The sequence below is a fragment of the Acomys russatus genome, unplaced genomic scaffold (genome assembly GCF_903995435.1).
Source record: "Acomys russatus unplaced genomic scaffold, mAcoRus1.1, whole genome shotgun sequence".
NCBI lineage: Eukaryota > Metazoa > Chordata > Mammalia > Rodentia > Muridae > Acomys > Acomys russatus.
Genome location: NW_026131506.1, coordinates 287,081 through 308,831, shown reverse-complemented (window position 1 = coordinate 308,831; position 21,751 = coordinate 287,081). Strand labels below are relative to the sequence as shown.

The following is a 21,751-nucleotide window of genomic DNA, read 5'->3' as shown; positions in this document are numbered from 1 at the left end:
ACCCTCCTGTCCAGTTTCTTTGCTCCACAGTGTTAACTAGCTAACTGGCTAACTGACCCTTGCTGACGAGAATTGATGGAAGAGGTTAGAGGAGAACCTCAGGAGACAGATTTCCTCTAACCAGAGTCAGGTAGCAGCAGCACCCCTGACTTTTGTGATGGCCTAATAGAGTCAGGAGTCAAGTGATGATCCGCACCTCCCAGCGGCTGATATGTGATTCCCTCCTGGCTCCCACAGCACTTTGTATATACCTCTTAGCACATTGTATGTAGTTCTTTGATGGTGTTCATGTATGTTTCCCCTCCAATAGACTGTGAGCTCCTCAAGGGCAGGGGCTGTGTGCTAGTCAGTGATGTATCCCCAGCACCTAGCCACAGTGCCTGACACACAGTAGGTGCTCAATAAATGTTTATTGAAAGGATGAATGAGTCTAGATTCCAATTGTGGAACCTTCTGTGCTGCATGGCAGCAGGAAGAGGACAAGTAGATCCTTCCATACTCGGGAGCCATCACTTGTTTTTGTTGCTTTGGTGTCATTTTTTGGTGGTGGTGTGGACAATCTCGTGTAGTCCAGGCTGCCTATATAACCAAGCATGACCTCCCCCATTCTGAAACTGCAGGCATTCATTGCCAAGCCCCGTTTATTTGGTGCTGAAGATAGAACCCAGGGCTTCCTGTATGCTGGACAAACACCCAACTTAGCTACATCCCCAGACCTACTGCAGCGTTTTGACCCATCATATAACATGTCAGGCCGCTACTCCCTTTTACCCACGTGTTTATCTACCGTCAGATTTACCAGGAGCTCAAAGCTGCTCTCAACCATACTTTGCTGACAGGCCACTCCCAAATAACTGCCACTGCCTCCCTTTCAGTGACTGCCTCAGCACTATTTCCTCATCCCTGGGTGGGACGGAGGTAGAAATGTCACCCCCTCGGGTGGGAACACACAAGTTTTTCTGATGGTCACAAGCTTGCTGAGTGTATTCAGCTAGGGATTTGGAGGCTCTGAGCCCAGGGTGACCTAGCTCTGGGCTCCCACTCAGCCTGAGCAGCCTCTTAGCTCGACTGTCCTGTGCGCCGGGTATGGAAGCTAACATCCAGCAGGTGGCACTGTGGAGCCGCCGGTGGTGGGCCAGCCGGGCGGAGCCAGGGAGGGAGGGAGGGGTGGCCAGGGCGTGGCTCCCCGCTCCCCGAAGGGCAGACTAAGCGGGCGACTTCTGTCCCTTGGACTGGCTCCCAGACTCCGAACTTCTGGGCGGCTTTGGTTCCCGCCGACAAGCTCCCTGGCTCTGCAGTTTCGAACTTTCCCCTCGATCCCCTTCCCTTTCCAAGAAGAGTTCAGCAGTCCGCGGAATGTCTCCTCCTCATTGGCTAATCGCTCCATGGCCCCGCCCCTAACCTCGCAAACCTGCAGGTGAGCTGCTGCAGGCTACTAGCCTCCTGACTCGCCTCAGCTTGGGTAGAGCCACAAAAGCAAGCTCCAGGCCAACCCTTTGACCGACTCGGCCTCCGATACTGTTCTCCATGGCTTGCCTTTAGCGACACTTTCATGCATCACCGCTTTCTCCCTTGAAATGGGAGAACGATCGAGGCATCTGTTACAACCATTTGCCTGCAGCTTGAACCCAAGCTCCTGGAGGAGGTGCCCTGAGCCTGGGAGGAGCATGCACCCAGTGGCACTATGGCACAGTGGCCAGCCCCCCCCCCCCCCGCCGCCGCACTCCCCTTCTGAATCTAGCAGGCCTGAACATTTGGTGATTCCCTAATAGTGGTGCAGGATCCCTTGGGCACACCCCAGTCTTCGAAAACACATCAAGACCGGACATTGTAAAATGCCCAAGGGACGTCCTAGTTATTAGACCAGATTATGAAAGCGGCAATTTATTGCCCAGTTCACCTCTCCGCTACTTTTTATCATCTAGACATTCACTATTTTCTCTTCGAGAATCCAGAGGCTTGATAGGGCCGCTTGCACCACCGGAAGAGAATCATCCAGGCAAGATTGACAGTAACCGCAGGCTTCCGACCATGGCACAGAGGAACTAACTTCAGCTAAACTCTTTTGTTCTCTATATGGGCCGGCTATCCAGAAATTGGTAAATTGAGCCCCAGCCAGCAAGTGAGAGCAGGATCTCAAGCAAGGGGTGCCTAGGTAGTGAGTGGGATTAGCTCTTCCCTACCGAACACAGGAAAGGACCAGAAGAACATTTAAGGGGCCACCAGCCAGGATGAATAGCTTTGGTGTTAGTCCATGCTTCCAGTCTTGATCCTTATAACCCGACAGTGGTCTCCAGCTAATGTGTGGGTAAAAGACCCCCTAAGCATGAAAATATGAAAGTGCTGTTGATTCTTTTCACTCTCTACTCCAAGCCATCGCTCAGATTGTGCCCTCAATCCAAACATCCAAACATCATTCCCTGACATCTACTTACACTTAAGTATGCACTGTTCGTTACCTTTCCAATCATCCAGGTGCCCTTGCCCAGCCCTTTGAGTTCCCACAGCATCTGGGGCCTAGCTGAACACTGTTAATCACAACATGGCTTCTGCAACCCACTGACACGTCTGCCTTCTGAACTGCAAGTTCCTTTTCGTTGTTTTGAGACAAGGTCTCGCTCGTGTAGCCCACGCTGGCCTCAAACCCTCCCACCTCTGTCCTTCAGAGAAGTGGGATTCCAGGCACGCATTATCACACCTTGCTTGTTGTTTGGCAGCAGGGCCTTTCCATGTAGCCCCGAATGACCTAGAATTCACAGTAATCCCCCTCTCCGTGCTCCACTCCACTCATGCGCCGGGATTACCGGCATGGGCCACCATGGACACTTGCCTTCTTATTGCAAGTTTCAAGTAGAGGATGGACCTGAAATTAGAAACACTATGGGCATGGGGCTGGAGAGATGGCTCAGAGGTTAAGAGCACTGACTGCTCGCCCAGAGGTCATGAGTTCAATTCCCAGCAACCACATTGTGGCTCACAACCATCTATAATGAGATCTGATACCCTCTTCTGGTGTGCAGGCAGAATGCTGTATACATAATAAATAAATAAATCTTAAAAAAAAAAAAAAAAGGAAACACTACGGGCTGTTTGGGGTGACCCTTGTGGTCAGAAAGTGGGGAGGGGAACAGCAGTAATGCCAATTAGTGGACAAACTTAGGTGGAAGCAAGTTTCTGAGGTGTGCTGAAGGAGAGACACTTCAGGTTACTCCTGGGGAACGACTGAACTCCAGGAAGCCAGACACATACCTTGGCCACCTACTCAAGCCACAACGAGAGGCCCAAAGATACAGAGCTTAGAAGTTCATAGGAGCCAGGCGTGGCGGCACACACCTTTAATCCCAGCACTTGGGAGGCAGATCTCTGTGTTCAAGGCTAGCCTAGCTGCACTATAAGTTCCAGAATCTAAACCTTCACAAGGTCTCCTTTCTCAAACAGTAGCAGGCCTGCGGACAGAATTTTCCCTTCTATCACTGTCCATCGAAAAGCGGGAGGAGTTCATTGCAAAACTAGGGACAGGGATTTTGCCTTAGTTAGGGTCATTGGACACTAGAACCACAGCCAGCCAGCACTGTGCAGGGGGGCAGGTAAAGTGCTAGTACAAACAGTGAGGGCACCGACAAGGGTTAGGGTTAGGGTGAGGAATTACACAGTGCAGCCAGGGGGATAGTCCTGGCAGGAAGAGGAATCAGCAGGCAGATTTCTACCTGTATCAGGAAGGATCAAACCACCGGCCCAGCAGCCAAAAGGGGCCCCACCTCTATTTCTGTCACTCCAGGTGCAAACAAGGAACGCCCTTTCCATATTTCCAAATTAAAGCAGCCCCAAGTTGTACTATTTCCCCCTCAGGTGGGCAAGCCTCCTTGGACATGTCCCTGTAATTCCTTTCCACAGTCCCACCCAACCTAATGACCACTATATCTCTAGGGGACCACTTAACTCCCCAAAAGCCACAAATGGGGAAAGTGAGGACAGGAGACAAAGGCCCTGACACAGTTTTTCAGTATGCAAGTGTTTTTGACTCCACAGCCAGTTGCTTAAAACGAAACATAAAGGGCAGCCAGAATACACACCGAAATGAAGGGAAAAAAAAAAAGGCAAACAGAAAACAAACCACACAGTATCATAAATCCCAACAAAACAAAGAAAATTGAAATCCAAACCCCCTCAACTTTATACATGTGTGTATGTATGTGTGTGTATGTATATATATATATATATATACACATACATATATATACATTATATATAATTTTGTTGTTAAAAAGGGCAAACAATTGTTCAAAACCAACTGGGTAGGATGATGGTGCTATCCTACAGAAGGGGGCCCAGAAATTCCCCTGGGAACAAAAAAAAAACACACGCTTAAAAGAAATAATGCTCCTAAATGGGTCAGGAGCCTCCAGAGAACAGATTGTCCCATCCCCAAACTGGCTTTTTTTTTTCCTTTTTTTTTTTTTTTCTCTTTTTTTCCATTTTCTTCTTTTGTTGTTGTTTAGCACCTGTACAATAAAACTGTACCATCTCCATCCAGAGCCAACCACAGCAAGGCCCTCCTGCCTTTGGATGGTACATACTCTCTACAAGGATTGTTCGGAAAAATAGCAATCGGTAGAAAAATAAGAAGAGTGGGAAAGACAATGTCATGGAGGGGCGTGGCCAGGGAATTCACCCAAGCTCCTCCTCCCGCCCTCCTGTAACAGATCTAAGCATCTGAAGGCCCAAGAGCCCCTCACTCAGCTACAGTGCCTAGTCATCCCAGGGCCCCTTACAGACTCCAAAGGAGGATCAGGGGCAGGTGGAGGAGAGAGAGGGGAAAGGGCGCTGGAAGTCTGTGGTAGGGATGGCAAGGCAAAGGCTGGGAGATTGAAAGGCTCAGTATCTCAAGGTGGGGAGACCAGGGTAGGTGGGGTGAGGCAAGTAGCAGAGCGGGTACAGGGCAAAAGATGCCAGAACACCTTCATACTGTGCAGTCTGAGTGGAGCCCTGTGAGGGGAGCACCCTTGCCTCAGGCCTATTCTCAACCTGCCTATATTAGAGCAACTCAGGAATCCCTCTTCCTAGTAAGCACTAATCTCAAGATGGCAGAGCTGCTACAAAGGGCAGGGGTGGGGGCAAAGTGGCAGGGGGTCGGGGAGCACCAAAGGCCAGGGATTTGCCCCCAGGCCCCCAGCTCTGGGCCAGCAGCAGCCAGGGTGTTTAGTCTATGATGATGTCCCCCTATCCTTCCTCATTCTGCTCCCTCCTCAACTGGAGAAAGAGGGAGGGAGCATCCCCAAAGCTTATCCAGAAAGAAAACGGAAAGGAGGTAAAGAAAGTCCCTCAATACAACAAGTTGTCTCAAATCGTCACAGTGATACAGACTTATCAGAAACCAATGAAACAATACAAATTAAATACTAATAAAATAAATACTATGGAAGACGGAAGAGCACAGGGGGACAGAGAGGGGCACTCAGAGATTTGGGCTTTTCTCATTTCTCCTTAGGACAGGCCACAGCCACCCAGGCCCATGTTTGGTCTTGGTCATAAGCACAGAAGCCAGTCCAAGGGACCCTGGTGCCACCTCCGACCATCTCCATACCTCTTGTCTTCAGAAGTAGAGTTCAACCTTCCACCCCCATCACCAACCACAACAACAGGGACATGAGAACTAACTGTAACCCAAAACAAACAAACAAACAAAACCCAGTCACTAATGCTGGCATTGATAAGGCGGCTTCTTGTTGGTCCATATTATTGCCTCATTCTGCAGTCTGGTGCTTGGTGGGGGGGGGAGACATGGGTGGTGGGGGAAGGGTGAACTCGGAGGAGGAAGAAGAATGGGGAGGGGCTGTTTCCGTCAACTGCTCCAAGACTGATATTCCACCTCAGACCCTAGGAGCCGCAGCAGCTCTGGCTCATACTGCACCAGCTCCACAGTCTCTGATGAGCCAGGGGGAGATCTGTCCTCCAAGCTCCCAGGCCTCTCAGCAGGGGTCAGCAGCTGACTTGAGGCCACCTGCCGGTAGAACTCAGCCTTGGGCAGGGTGGTGATTTCAAGGTGCGGGAACCGGGCCTGAAAGATTCTGGAGGACAGCTTCAGCCTCTTCAGGACGTCGGTGAAGAGGAACCAGTTGCAGGGTCTGGAAAGACAAAGATGGAGTTAGGGGAGCAGGCTCTCAGGAGGAAGGGTGGGGCCCCAGAAGCACTATAGAAGGCCAGGGGACCAAGTGACCCCTACAATTTACCCCACCCTATATTTTCTATTGAGACTTACTGCAACCTCCTATGAAACCATAAGTTTCTGGAGTGAGGCTGGGACGACATAATATGGGCCCCAGCTTTTAGCTGAGTATCAGTGACTATCCACCCTGTGGGGTAGCTCTTCCACAGTAAAAGCCAAGGGGAAAACAGGCCTCTTAGGGCTTTCCTTGGGGCTTGGCCTACTATCCCATGATGTGGCATTTACTATCTGCTGGGGCCATTTCTTCCTGACTCCTCACTCCAGGAGACCCTGCCTGGCTTCTCTCGCCCCATCTCACTCCTGCTCACTTGTTCTAGATCTTCCCTACTGGAGGTGGAGCTGTGGAGAAAGGCCTAAACTGCGGGTAATCCAAAAGGCATTTCTCTTTGGCTCTGGAATGCATTAGACAACTTTTTTTTTTCTCTCCAGCAGCGGCAGCACCAATGTTTCTGCAGGCCCCGGGCTCACATTACAGCCAGTCTGCCCTTGTGCAGCACATCTGAGACTGGGCGGCAGCCTAGAGACAGCTGGGAGGGGTGCTGCAGAGGCCTGGTCACCAGTCAAGCACTTGCATGGACTTAAAACAAGGAAGAAATACTGCATTCCCCGCTAGTTAGTGGTCCCAGTTTACAGTTCTTCCTCCTAGCCACTCTCTTGTGTCATTTCCAGCCTTTGCCACTTAGTCTAGTCTGGGCTACAGTGTACCAGCTTTACACTTGCCCCATCCGTCTCTGTTGAATTCTTCTTCTTGATGGGGGAAGGGGGCTCACAAAGCTATTTTAGTACAGGCTTAAGTACATAAGTTAAAAAAAAAAAAGAGAGAGAGGGGCTGAGCAGAAAGTAAGACATAGCCAACAGCATGGCTATAGTTTCTCAGAGAGAAAGAAAGTGTGACCCTCCATTCCCTCACTGGACAGCTTTCAGTGACTGTCCTGTGCTTCCAGTAAGCAATACCAACTTGGGGCTCTAGGGTCAGAGGCATATACTGATCTTCTAGAGTGCTCAAATTCAGCTGCCAGCACCCACATTGGGTTGGCTCATAACTGCAACTCCAGCTCAGAAGATCTGACACCTCTGGCCTCCTTGGCCACCCACAGTCATGTGCCCATACTCACATGTGAAATCACATACACACAGAATTACAAATAAAATAATCGCCAGGCGTGGAGGCCTATTATTCCAGCTCTTGGGAAGCAGAGGCAGATAGATCTCCATGAATCCCAGTCCAGTCTGGTTGACAGAATAAGTTTCAGGTCACCCAGCAAGATCTAATGCTTTAGCATGATATTAAGCCAGATCGCCCTAAGCTGACCCCACTCAACTTCAACTCAATCTCCAGCTCCCCAACATCCACTCACCCATCTATGTGTATAGATGTTTTGCCTGATGTATGGCTTTGGTTTTTAAACACACCTGGTACCTGCAGAAGAGGTTGTTGGATGCCCTGTAACTGCAGTTTCAGATGATTGTGGGCTCCCATATCAGTGCCAGGACTTGAACACAGGTCCTAAAGACCAGTGCTCTTAACCTCTGAGCCATTGCTCTAGCCCCCCTTATCCGAGAGAGAGAAGATCTTATTATATGACCTTAGCTAACCTGTGACTCTCTCTGTTAGACCAGGCTGATCTCGAACTCACAGAGATCTGCCACCCTCTGTCTCCAAGTGCTGGGATTTAAGCCATGTGCCACCATAACTGGTGTCTACTTTCTGAACTACTTTGAGCTTGTCTGTTGCAATGCCTTTGGCTCATGCCATCCCTGTGCCTTTCCTTTTAGCCTAGCTCAGATGTCATTTGAGGCCTACACAACTTCAAAGTAACTGAGTGTTCAGTACATCTTTTATGGCCTCATGACTCTTGGTTCTCAGCCCTATCATGGTATGTCCAACAGCCCATTTCCCAAAGGCTACAAAATAAACATCAACTGTGGTCTTCTCTGCTGCCGAGGAATATAGCTCAAGCTAGACTGAACTTTTTCTTTTTCAATTGACATTCCTTTTACAGGAACAAACCTGCTTAGGACATTTGGTCTTTTATTAAAGTTAATTGCACCCTTATCTGTCCACTACACTTGGCTGAGTTTCTTTGAAGGCCAGAGTTGTCTGTGCTGTGGGTCTCACGGTTTGATCCAGTACATAAAATATGTTTACAAAACCAACCATTCCATACAGTATCGAAAACACCTATCTAGCTGGGGATGGTGGCTTAAGTCTTTAATTATAGCACTTGGGAGGCTGAAGCAGGTGGATTGAGGTCAGCTTGGTCTTCCTAGTGAATTCTAGGCCAGCAAGGGCTACATATAGATCCTGTATCAGCAACACAAAACACCCTCATCTATTTAGATTCATAGTCCTTTTCCCTAAAATTCAGCGTTTCTTCCATATGATGGCAAAGTCTGCTCCACCATAACATTAGGGAATGGAGTATTCTAGGCTAAGAGACAGTGGCAATTAATATCATAAACTTGGGCCATCTCTTTAAAAGAATGAGGATAAAAGAGCTGAAGAGATGGCCCAGTGGCTAAGAGCATTGTTTGCTCTTCCAAGGGACCTGGGCTCAAATCCCATAACTCACATGGTGGCTCAGCTCACAACTGTATAACTCCAGTTCCAGGAAATCCAATGCCCACTTTGGGCCTCTGTAAGCATCCCGCACACACATGATCATACAGATAAACATGTAGGCAAATCACCCACAGCCCTAGGCTTACAGGACAGCATGCACGTGCCCCTTGGCTGCTCATGGTCTGTCTGTACCTAAAGCAAACTACTCTGGTCCTTTTACTCCCTGTGGCCCAAGATCCTGTTTCAGACAAAGAGGTGCTGAGTACTTTGGAGGGATTAATTAGCTGTGCAATACTATATCCCAGAGGCCCAGTCCCACCCTCTGGGATCAGCTTCTTCCCAGAAGGACAAAGAAGCCATGGACAAAAAGCTAGCTGATCGTACATTTAAAAATTATATTTATTTTATTTGGATGAGGGTTTTCCCGAATGCCTGTATATGTACCACATTTGTGATCGGTGTCTGCAGAGGCCAGAAGAGGGCATCAGATCCCTTGGAAGTGGAGTTATATATGGTTGTGAGCTTCCATGTGGGTGCTGAGAATCTAACCTGGGCCCTCTGCAAGTGCTCTATTGTGCTAAGCCATCTCTCCAGTGTCCTGACGCAGCATCCCTATTCACCCACCTAGCACCTTCAAATGCTGATGCATTGGAAAAACCCATCACAATGCATGGTCCTGAAGGCTGACAAACTCCCTTCTCAACAGAGTCAGTTGGGCTCAGTCTAATGGCAGGTGCAGCTATACTCTAGTCTCCACGAATGGGTGTTCCCATGTACTAGGCAGTCATCTGAGCCTGTGGTGCTGAGCAACTTGCTGACTTTAAGGCCATGAGAGCCTGTGCTTGTGGATGTCTTAAGACTCCTAGTGGACCCAAAGCTATGGCAGCCATATGTCTCGGCTTTTCCAAGAATCTCAACTGCAAATGCTCTGTCTAGCTGTTCTCAGAAACCACAAAAATGTCCCAGAGATTCTAATAGTTCATCATCCCAAATATTTTCCAGATTATCGCCTGCACACACAGCAACAGTGCACAAAATTCCTCAGAGTTGGGGGCCTGGAAATACATTATGTTGATAGCCAAGGTATAGCTCTAGAGGCCTGTGAGCCTTGAGTTAGGATGTAAAGTGCATTCCGTGTGGGCTAGAGGAGCTAAGCACCCTTTCTCTGCTCCAGCCCTCATTCTCCAGACACTCTTCACCTCCTGTCCTAGGAGGCAGGCCACGGGTTGCCAGGACACTGTCACACGGTCCCCATAGACTTCCCAGACACTTACCCACGGGACACTGACACTTGGAGGTTGTAACAAGGGAGAAGAGGCTTGTCTGAGAGTTCGAACATGAAGTCATCCTGTTCTGAATCGTCTTCTTGCTCGGCACTCCCAGGAGGATTGTGGAGGAGGTCACAGGCAAACCCGTCTTTTTTCTCTGTAAGGTAAGTACGCAGGGAATCAGCTAAAAGCACCGAACTGAAGGGAAGAAAAAGCTCCAGACAGATAAAGAGATATGAAGGGGCTGCCTAGGCGACAAATACAAGGTCACAGGTCCTTGGCTGGATTGACTACAGGCCCCCATCCTGAGAGGGCACATGAAAGTTCTAGTCTTGGAAGGAAATACGCTGTGGCCAGAAGCCCATTACCCTCCTCCACCCTCTGATTGGAAAAAGCAAAGTGCTCTGAAGGATGGCAGCTCACCTGCTCCAGATGGAAGACAGAGGATACTAGTAGCTGTCAAGGGCTCGGGTAAAATAAAACAACTGTCCTGCAGCTGGAGGTTCCCCAAGCCACCTCCTGGTCTGATGCTGAAGCTCAGGAGCTCAGGAGGTACCCTCTGCAACCAGTCACTTGGGTGTGGCCTACTGGATTTCAGCCCAACCTTCTGCTCTTAAATCTTCAGCCCCTGGCTCACTGGACAAATGCTGGATGATCACAGACAAAGGTGTGCTGATCTTCCTGAGCATGATGCTTGGGCCAGAGGGGGAAGGGCTCAGGACAGCAGCAATCTCAAAAACAAGGACTGAGCCCAGCATGCTGGGCCATCTTTAACCGCTGCTCTCTGAAGGGCAGAGGCAAGGGGATTCTCTGTGCCTTTCAAGGCAGCCAGAGTTACATAGTAATACCCTGTCTCAAAAAGCAAAGCAAAGCAAAGGCAGAGGCAGGGGAATCTCTGTAAGTTTCAAGGCAGCCAGAGTTACATAGTAACACCCTGCCTCAAATCAAAGCAAAGCAAAGGCAGAGGCAGGGGAATCTCTGTGAGTTTCGAGCTAGACAGAGTTACATAGTAACACCCTGTCTCAAAAATCAAAGCAAAGGGAAACCAAACCAAACAGGGAGAAGAAAATAAAACAAATGACGAGGCCGGGCGTGGTTGCCCACGCCTTTAATCCCAGCACTCCAGAGGCGGAGGCAGGCGGATCGCTGTGAGTTCAAGGCTAGCCTGGTCTACAAAGTGAGGCCAGTCTGCTCTACAGAGTGAGTCCAGGATAGCCAAGGCTACACAGAGAAACCCTGTCTCAAAAAAACTAAAAACAAAAACAAAACAAAACAAACAAAAACAAAATAAAACAAAAAACATAAAAAGGAAGGCTGCATCATAGGGGCAGAGTGGAAGACAATGAAAGTTGCCAGATGAGGGCTCTACAGTTTAAGCAATACCAAAAGAGGTAACACTAGCATTTGCAAAGCACCCAGGGTGGGGAGAGGTAGAAGGCAGCAGAGGATGACTTTATGCAAATCCTTGTGGCATCTCGGGCTTCAAACTAGTGACGCTTCAGTCTGAGGGGGAAGGGCTGAGAGGGCATGGAAAGCTACTACCAGATGTGGAAAGGCAGCTTCCGCAGTGGGGTTCCTACCTGAGACACACTGGGAAGACAGCTATAGTCCCTCATGAGTCTTCCCGCTTAGCACTTACCCAACACAGAGCTGCTGTAAAAGTCCCAGGATGCACGAGGATCGCCCTCTGCCCTGCCCTGAAGATCCGAGAGGTGATCTGATGACAGGAGAGAATGTGTGAGACAGGAGGAAACCTTCAGGATTGTCCATATGGGGTTGGGGGGGATGGGAAAAGGCTACAAGAGGGACCAGGGGTGACAGGAACAAGGTCCACTTCCTGTTCACAACAGATTGCAAGCAAGCTGAAGGCCCATGTAGCCCACTGATATTATGGCCTAGGTTTTAATAATTAAAAAAAAAATAGCCTCCAGTATCAGTATTTTAAAACAGGGGGATTTAAATTAGAAATTAGAGTTCCAACATTTTATATTTTTAAAAAAGATAAAAATTTGAAGATCTCGCAGCATTGCCTTTGCATTCCTGTATGTCAACACTTGGCTGGAGGAAGCTGTGACATATGCAGTTGTCAGTCCCCACTGGGCCTCATCTCTCTTTTACACATCAGCCTGAAGGCGTGTAGCTTGGAGACCTCAGCTTCAAAGGGCACAGGGCATTCCTCTACAGCAGAACCCTATGCCTATCACCACAGTAATGTGGCCAGTCATGAGCTAGCTTCCTTAAAGGAAGTAGCTATGGCAGTAGCTCAGTGGGAGAAAACAGGGTTAGCATGTGCAAGAGTCTAGGTTTAATTTATAGCTCAAAGATACATAAATATCAGTAAAGCTAGGCATGGTGGGGCGCACGCGCACGCACACACACACACACACACACACACACACACACACACACCCCAATCCCTATTACGCAGAAGGGTTGAGGCATAAGAATTGAGTTTGAGGTCACCTTGGGCCACTGGAAGAAACCGTGTCTCAGCAGAACAAAACAAACCCAAAAGACAAAACCCCTTTTGCTTCTACCCAAAGGAGCTCAAGACAAGTGTTAGAAAGTGGCTCAGCAGGTAATAGTGCCTGCTGTACAACAAGCCTGGTGACATGAGTTTGGTCCTTGAAGGCATGGGAAAAGGTCGGTGTGGTAGTAATTGTTTATAATCCCAGAACGCCAATGTCAAGACTCTAAGTAGAGACAGGAGGATCAACTAAAAGCTCAAGGACCAACGAGGCTGGAGTACACAGAACAAAAACAGGCTCTGCTTTAAAACAGGGTACAATGAGGACCAACACCCCCCAAACTTGCCTATTGACTGCTACGCACATGATGTGGCCTGGAAGGGTGACACACATACATGCATGCACATACAATGAATTAATTTTTTATTTATTTACTTTGGTTTTTCGAGACAGGGTTTCTCTGTGTAGCCTTGGCTGTCCTAGACTCACTTTGTAGACCAGGCTGGCCTCAAACTCACAATGATCTGCCTGCCTCTGCCTCCCTGAGTGCTGGGATTAAAGGCGTGTGCCACCATGCCCAGCTGAATTAACTTTTAAAAGAACTGAAGACAGGTATTCAAACCAAATTTTATACATATGATCAGATAGCTCTATTCATGATGGTCAAAAGCTAGAAACAGTCCAAATGTCCATCAAGGGATCAATGGATAAACAAAATGAGGTAATGTCCACCCAGAAGACTATTATTAAACCATAAAAAGGAACAACATGGATGATAACTAAAAGAAGCCAGACACAAGGCCATATAAAAGAACAGAATACCAATATGTCACATAGACGAGCCCTGAAAACATGATGCTAAGTGTAAGGACCAGTTACAAAGAGCACATATTACATATTACATGATTCCATCTCAATGAAATGTCCAGGCTAGGCAAGGCCGGTAAGACAGAAAGCAGATTGAGGATGCCAGTGTTGGGGGTGGGGGAGGGCAGCGACTAAAAATAGAGCTGGGGTTTCCCTCTGCAATGACAAATAAGTTCTGAAACCAGATGACGATGTTTGTAGTAGAGCACTGTAGAGCGGGGCCTTCCATCACTCAGTTGTCTGAAATGGCTAAAGTCGAAGAGCTTCTATGTATATACCACCACGATTAAAGACGTTTAAGACCGACTTTTTGTTTCCTAGAGCTAAAGATGGACCTCAGGCCACTCTCAGCCTCCTTGTTTCCTAGCGTCAGTTAGTGAAGAGGTTTGCCTCTCATTCCCACTCAGATACAAAGCAGGCCTACTGGCTTTGTTGTCTGCAAGGACATGGCTAGGAAGCTGCCAGTGTGCCAAATAGCAGGCTGGCTGAGCGGTGGGTAACTGCCACCAGCTCTCAAGTAGCACCTAGGCAACAGGAAAGAAGAGAGTCCAAAGAACACAAGGAGGTGAGGGTGACCACCTGCAAAGCCAATCCCAGGAGGAAGTTGATAGCCCCAAGGAGTGCAGCTTGCTTCCTCCACTGGAAAGTACCACTGCCACTCAATGCCTCCCTTCTGGGCCAATCCAGCAGCAAGAACTGTCTGTTAATGCAAGCTATCAAACAAAGCCACTACTTTCTTAGCCATCTTCTGGAACATGACGAGCTGCTGCTCCCACTGGAAAGGCACCAGGGAGCAGCTTTCAAAGTAATAGCAGAGTGGGAAACCTTAAGTCCTGTAGATTAGACCTCTGCACACACAACATAAAGCCTGAGGCCCTGCTGACCGCCTGTACAGTAACTAGATGGCCTGAATCAGAAGGGCTTCCTTCCAGAAGCATCTGTTAGGTAGGAGTCTGTCTAGTCTGAGTCGAGTCCTGTGCTTTGAATCATGGGAAATAAAGGAAGGAGGCTCTTATTTCTAAAAAGGGCAGAACCAGGTCGATTAGCTCACTATTGTCTCTCCTATGCTGGAAGTCCAATGTCTGGTACCTAAGAAGAGGTTAATAAACATACTAGGGAAGGAGAGAGAGGAGGAAGCGGGGAGAGAATTACTGGAAAGTGAGATACCAAAGTGCTTGCTTAAGCAGCATGCCAAAACATATGTATTCTGCTGCCCCGTCCCCCTACCCCCGTCCCACAAGGATTCCATTAGAGCAGGCCAAGTTCGCCACATTCCTGGGGCTCCTCACTAGGAACTGCCTTCAGAGCCCACGGCACATTCCTCTAATTTTCTCCGCTGCCTGCAAAGCTTGGTCGTGGACAGGTGAACTTGCCTTTTTGAGATAGCCCAAAGTCAACTGGCATGAGCAAAGATGCTAAAGTTGGACCGGGCCCGTGAGTGACAGATAAATGGGAGGAATCACTTGATGGTGTAGCTTTAATGCACACTCCTCAGATATGACTACCATGAAAATGGGCAGTCTTTCTTTTCTTTGATTCTTTTTCCACCCTCACCAAGCTTTCACCATTGTATCCTTTGTGTGAGAAAGTGCCCCAGCCTATGCATTCCTCTTCTAGGTATACATGCAACAGAACCCACAATGGGTATTAAAACAAGTATTTGTGCATGCATGACTAAAGCTGCACTACTGACAAGCTAAAAGTGCAAATGGTTATGCATGAACGAGCAGATAAAAATCACACACACACGCGCGCGCGCACACACACACACACACACACACACACACACACACACACACACACACGTTACTAGTCAGGCATAAAGAATGTAGGGCCAGATCGATAGGTCAATAGGTAAAGGCGCTTGCCACAAAGCCTGAAGATCTGAGTTCAATCCCAGGGCCCCACATGGAAGGACAGGCTCAATTCCCATAACTTGTCCTCTGACCTACACAGACAGACAGACAGACAGTCAGACCGACGGACAGATGGATGGACTGAGCGGGGGGTGGAGGGAGAGAACTTTAAAAAGCAATGCAATACTAAAATATGCTAACATATAGATGGACCATACATGACTATGCCAGACACTGAAGGCCCAGGTTGTAGGGTTCCATTTCTATGAAATGTCTGGAACAGGTAAATCTACAGAGACAAGACTGTAGATCGCAATCTGACTAGAGCTGAGAAGAAGGTATAATGAGAAGCAAACACTTAGCTGGTACCAGGTTCTATGCAGGATGACAATAATGTTTCAAAAGTAAACAGTAGTGGCTGGAATGCTGTAAATGAACTAAAAGTCACTGAACTGGTCACTTTGTGATCATTAATTTTACCAATTACTAATCTCACCCCATCAATCTTGCCCAACATTTTTTGGTGAAAAGTACCCTTTGTACCTCATTGTTAAGTCACCAGCTGACAGAGATTAAAGGAAAAAAAATTAAGGAACGAGCTGTCTTTGACATGGGGTCACATCACAGAGGTCTCTGGCAGGAAAAACAAAAATCTGGGCTTTGGTGATCCTGAATGATGAGTGGCTAACCCTTTCATCAGCGAAAGGGAAAGAAGTCCCCATACCTTCTCTAAAGCCTCAATCCAAACAGCACAGGTCCTTCCAACCTGTGTTCTTCCCACAGAATAGGAAACGTTCACTCTGTTTTCCTCCCCAGCTTGATTTGGATGTTGCTCTTCTATCCAAAGGGTCAAAGGTAAATTAGTAATATGGACTAAGTAGAAAGCCTTTCGAAGAGCTGGGGGTTTGGACAGCTCCATGCTCCAAGCCCCACAACAAGGTAGAAAGAGTTGACTGTCTGGCCTTTAGCATCCAGAACCTAACAGGAGCTCAATACACAGATGGGCAGAAGAATAAATGAAACAGTACTATAGCAGCCTGCATGAGCTCAGGAGCAATGGGCCTGGCTGGAGTCAACGTAACTAAAAGGAGTCCACACTTATAAGCAAGGTTGATCACCCTCCACTTTACTTAACTTGCTACAGTGATGTTCCTTGGGGGCCTTGGAAGAGTTCTGGCCTAGGCAACCATTCCAGATCAGGTATACTGGAAACTCAAGCCTGGTGCTTACAGAAAATGGAGCCCTTGGCCTCCTACACGGGTCTGCTTCCTTTTCTGCTGGGAGACTTCTGCCAGTTGAGGATGATGGCAAATTCATCTGTGGAACACCTGACTAAGCAAGTGCTTGAAGAGGCCAAGGATAACACAAGCACGCCTCAGCCAGACAGGTGAGCTGCAACTTCAAACAAAACCCAGAAACAACCTCCATCTCAAAAAAAACCACAAACAAACAAACAAGAATCCAAAGTCCTCCATGCAGATGCATCTACCGTATGATCTAGATCTAGCATCAGAAGAGCCCTTCCCCTACCCTCCCACCTCATGAGCATCCCTCAGCCATGTGGCTCTCAGGGGACCAGCGAGGCAGCATCCAGGGAGGAAACAGAAGAGAGGGAATACTCGCTTTGAGGCATCAGAGCCCACAATGACAGTTATTATCCGCCATGAATGTACTCAACGTCACTGACTTAGTCACATTAACTTGGTTACATTAGGTGAATCCCATTCCCTCCTTTTATACTGGGTCTTGCTGTTCACCTAAGTAGGACAGGCTGGCCCAGAACTCACTACAACCTTCCTACTTTAGCCTCCTGACAGTCCCACCACACACAGCTGTCTCACCTTATTTTTAAATAAAAGTTCTATGTATCACTCTTTTTTTTCTTGATTTTTAGAGACAGGGTTTCTCTGTGTAGCCCTGGTTGTTCTGGACTCTCTTTGTAGACCAGGCTGGCCTAGAACTCACATCAATCCACCTTCCGAGTGCTGAGATTAAAAGGGTGCACCAGATCGCTAAGTTGGAGGCCAGCCAGGTCTACAAAATGAGTTCAGGACAGCCAAGGCTACACAGAGAAACCCTGTCTCAAAAAAACCCAACAAAACAAAACAACAATAACCCTTCGGACCTCTAAGCTGAAGGCCTGCCTGATGTACAGAGCAAGTTCCAGGCCCACCAGAGCCATGTAGTGAGACCTTGTCTGAAAAAAGGTTTTGGTTTTAAAAGATTAGCTAGGAGATCGGGATGAGTTTATAGAAGTAAAAGAGAAGTGCGTATTTCTGATATTTTTAGCCATTAAAAAAAAATAGTTTCGACCAGGAGTTTCATCCCAGTACACCAGAGGCAGCGGCAAGCAGATCTCTGCCAGTCTGGTCTATACAGGAAGTTCTAGAACAGTCAGGAGCATATAGAGAGATCCTGTCTCAACCCCCCCACCCCTGCCCCAAATGTGTCAACAGTTAAAGTCCTCTGGTGTTTTAGATAAGAGATCAGGAAAGAAGAGCCTGCTGCTATAGTCAATAAAGTAAGCAGAGGTGTTACTATACTAGCCCTCCTAGTAGAAAAGTAAAGAAAGACAAAGCTTCGTGCAGTGTCTTCACTGCACTGGCATACTCCATGCATGGTCCTAGGAATCCAGAGTGCACAGAGCCATGCTGGCATCTAAAACAGAATGCACGTGGACATGCACATGTGGGAGGATGCTACAGAAGCTGCATCCTCCAGGTGGCTCTGCTAAAGGCAGTCACCACTGGCCTACATTAAGTAATTAATGAAAGGAAATCCCTAAGTGGCTGTGTCTCAGGATGGCCAGATGTTCAAGGAGCCGGGGTCAGGGGAAGAAAGTGGAAAATGAAGCCTCCACTCCCCAGCCCAAGGGTAAGGAAGGCTGGAAAGCCTGAGGCATACATAGCCTTAGGGGTTAGCTGACTCCACTGTCTGGAGGTTGGCTGGCTGATCACAACTCAAAACAGTCCTAGGTAAACTGTTGCTACCCTTGCCCTCCTTTCCTTGCAGCCTTTACAATATAAGCTAGGATTCCCCACCTCTTTCCCTTCGATGGGAGCCTTTAGGTTTTCTGACTTCCTCCATTCTCAGCTACTCAGTGAACCCTTTATGTTTTGTTTTGTTTTTGAGACAGGGTCTTTCTGTGTAACCTTGACTGTCCTGGAGCTTACTCTGTAGACCAGGCTGGCCTCGAACTCACAGAGATCAGCGTCCGCCTCCCTGAGTGCTGGGATTTTAAGGTGTGTGCCACTATCGCCCTGTAGTGAACTCTTCTTAAGTAAGCACGACTCCCCTACCTGCGAACCCAGTACTGCACTGTGGCAGGTATAGTGGGTGACTCAGCTTGGAAGAGAAGGGAAGAGAGTGTTCTACCACAGCTGAAGCCTCTGAGGAAGGTCACAGTAGCAACTCCCAACTGCAGCAGCCATCACCACTCGGGCAATCTGAAGGACTAAGCCATGAGGTCACGGAAAGTGGAAGGTTCCAATACCCTGAGATAAAGTCAGAAGGAACTGCCCCTAAGCACATTCAAACTAGATTTCCGTCTTTCATTCCTCCATCCCACCTGTCCAACTCAGTGAGAACACCTGCCTACCGGCAGAGCCAGTGTGACCCACTAGAGAGAAAACTCAATACAGTGGCTGTGTGGCCCTGGCCATGGGCCTGAACATAACACTTCACTTGAAGGTAGAGGGTGGGGAAGAGACAGGAATGGAGAAGAAGGGGAGTAATGGAATGCAGAGGAAATATCAAAGTTACCATGGGGGAAAGGCCACAGAGACTAAAGCTTCAAGAAGGGTCCCAGAGGTACCACTTTAATTACAGTCAAAGGGAGACTGCAGAAACAGCAAAATGGAGATTATCCACTCTCTACCACTGGCATTCCATTCATAGCACAGGTCAACATATCTTGCTCCCAGCTAAGATTATAGGCAGTCTCCCATCAGGAGGCTTGCTCCAGACACCTAGTGGTGACATGAGTCCCTGTTGGAGGTGAGGGCTCACAAAGGTAGTGATGTGGACACTCACAGCAAGAGACTTTTGAGAATGGCTACAAGTTTCCAAGACACTGACGGAATACATGAAGACGGAGGACCCCTCTTGTGGAAGCAGTCTAGGACAGTTATTGAAGAGCCGCTCTCCTCCACTACCCCTTCCTCCCCCCCCCCCCCGCACGCCCCAGTTGAGGGGCCCAAGGCCAACCCTGAGGATTCTGGCTACAATTCTGGTTCATGCTTACCACTGAGAAAGCGCTTCATATTATCACTGCTGGCCAGTTTCATGGCTGTCTGACCCGAGTAGGTCGCCAGTGTGGGATCAGCTCCATAGGACAGCAAGAGCCAGATGGTTTCCAGGTTGTCATTGACCACAGCATCATGAACTGGCCTGTGGAGGTCATATAAGGTCAGGACTACAGGACTTAAAGGGAACTTTCAGGCTACCATATGAGGGGGAAGGAGAAGACGATGATAGCATGGTGACCTCAGTGTAAGCCCAATGTATCGTGGATTAGAATTAGAGCAGAGGAGCCACCTCTGGCTACAACTCTTATATAATCTCTGTGCATCTCCTTCTCTCTCTCTCTCTCATATCCATCTCTCCTCTCTGTTCTCCTGCATCTTTGGACAGTATCAAGTGCACAGTGTAGATCTACTGGTGGTTCAGTAGTCCCCGGTGGAAGTTAAAATTAAAGCAGATGTGGGTGGCTGTGGAAGAGGAAGGCCCAGGTGACTGCTCAAGGGCAGGGATGGGTAGGGAGGCTCCACACCAGGCAGCAGCCAAGCAGAGCCTGGACATTTTGATCTGAGTCCCTTCTACTTCGTATGCAGCTCCCCAGGGACTCCTCCTGAAATAGGCCCTTTGGTAGAACAGAGGAGAATGGATGTTAAGTTTGCTGAGACATAGCAAGTATCTGTTTGTGTATGTGTGTGCACTAGTATGTTATTGCATTTATTTATTTACTGTGCATGTATGTATGCATGAATGTGTATGTGGAAGTCAGGAGACAGCTTGCAGCTTCCATCATGCAGAAGCCGAGACTCTCAGGCTTGATGGCCAGCGCCTTTACATACCAAGCCAATCTCACAGACCCAGGTAGCTAGTTTTTTCAGTGCACAGAGACCAAACTCCAAAACCCAAATCTGGAATGCCACCCCCAAGATTACTTCTCTGCTTTGATCCTAAGGCATCAGTTCCACAAGAGACACGTGGCCCACCAGGATGATACTCAGGAAGGTTGAGTGGACCTGGCATGTGGGACAGAACAAACCCTGGGACAACCTGAGCTTCTCCTTAATCCAGGCTGGACTTAGCCACTGAGGAACTCAACGGCTCCTGCCCCTAAGCTGGCTCCTTTCAAAAGGCTTCCTGGTTAAGACCCTTTTGACAACAGCAGCTGTACATGCTGTAAATATGCAGGCTGCAGTGAGGGACTGCACTGAAGTTCAAGACTTGGCAGAGGAGCAGCCCGCCTTCTTGCCTGGTGCCATCCTGTGAGCTGCAGTTCACATTAGCCCCATGTTGCAACAGGATGTTCAGGATGTCAGTCCAGCCACGGGAACAGGCCTCGTGTAGGGCTGTGTAGCCTGCGTTGTCACGGTGATTCACATCCTCGCTGTGCTTCTGGAGGCAGTAGAGAACAACGTCCTATGGGCATGGAGACAGGTCGGTGAGCAAAGACAGGTCTCACTTCTGGAATCATCCCTATTACTCACCACTGTACAAGTGTGTGACAAGTCTCACAGCCTGCCGCATATATGAAGAAACAAAAGACACAGTTCGAAATCTTCTGGGAACAAAGTCAGTCCTCACCCTCCATCACTACAGCCCCAGCTCTGAGATGTTCCCTTGGCAGGAAGAAGACACGTCTTATGGCTAACAGTACTATCTACGTGGTGGCCACTGGGGTAAGGTACTCAGCTAGGCTCCTCCGCTGCCCAGAGCTCCCCTTTCTGAGTGTTATAAGATATGGATGGGGAGCTCTGTTCTTGACAGGATCATAAATTCAAGTCACCCCACCAAGCACAACTCAGTTTTGTTCTTTGTTTTGAAACAGGGTCTCATTGTAGCCCAGGCTCTTATGCTTCCTATATAGCCAAGGATGGTCTCAAATTTCAGTTGCCTATCTCTGCCTCCTGAATACTCAGATTATGGGCATGTATCACTCTACCTAACTTATGTAGTGCTGGGAACGGAGGCCAGGCCTTTGTCCCTGCTAGGCAAAGCAACTGAACTGTAGCGTAAGCCTCACAGTGTGCTTCTGTCATTCAGCCTCAGGTCATGCTCACCTTCCTGGGGCTGAGGTGAGGAGGTGACAGGGTCAGGGGTGGAACTCAAGTGACTTGAAGCACTCCCACAGGCTAGAGTGTTGCTTCCTGCACACACTAAGCACTCTGCTGCTTTCACTTGGACCTCTTACGCTCTAATATAGAAGCCCTCTCTTCTCCAGACCAAGTGCCAGCTCAATGTTCGTTTGTTTGCTGCTCCAGGTCTCCCTGACA

At 48.5% G+C, this 21,751-nt stretch overlaps 1 protein-coding gene across 5 annotated transcripts in view; it reads right to left on the bottom strand.

Moving 5' to 3' along the window:
* Positions 1 to 4,753: 4,753 nt before the first annotated feature.
* Positions 4,754 to 21,751, bottom strand: part of Bcorl1 (BCL6 corepressor like 1) — a 67,439-nt gene continuing 50,441 nt past the window's right edge. For 4 of the 5 annotated variants that reach the window (XM_051142687.1, XM_051142688.1, XM_051142685.1 and 1 more), the window contains one exon: positions 19,700 to 20,897. In XM_051142687.1, the coding sequence (XP_050998644.1) occupies positions 20,607 to 20,897 (291 nt within the window). In that variant the 3' untranslated portion in view covers positions 19,700 to 20,606. Of the gene's footprint in view, positions 6,126 to 10,063; positions 10,215 to 11,696; positions 11,775 to 19,491; positions 19,638 to 19,699; positions 20,898 to 21,751 lie in introns of those variants that run through there. The other variant, XM_051142689.1, reaches the window with a different exon arrangement.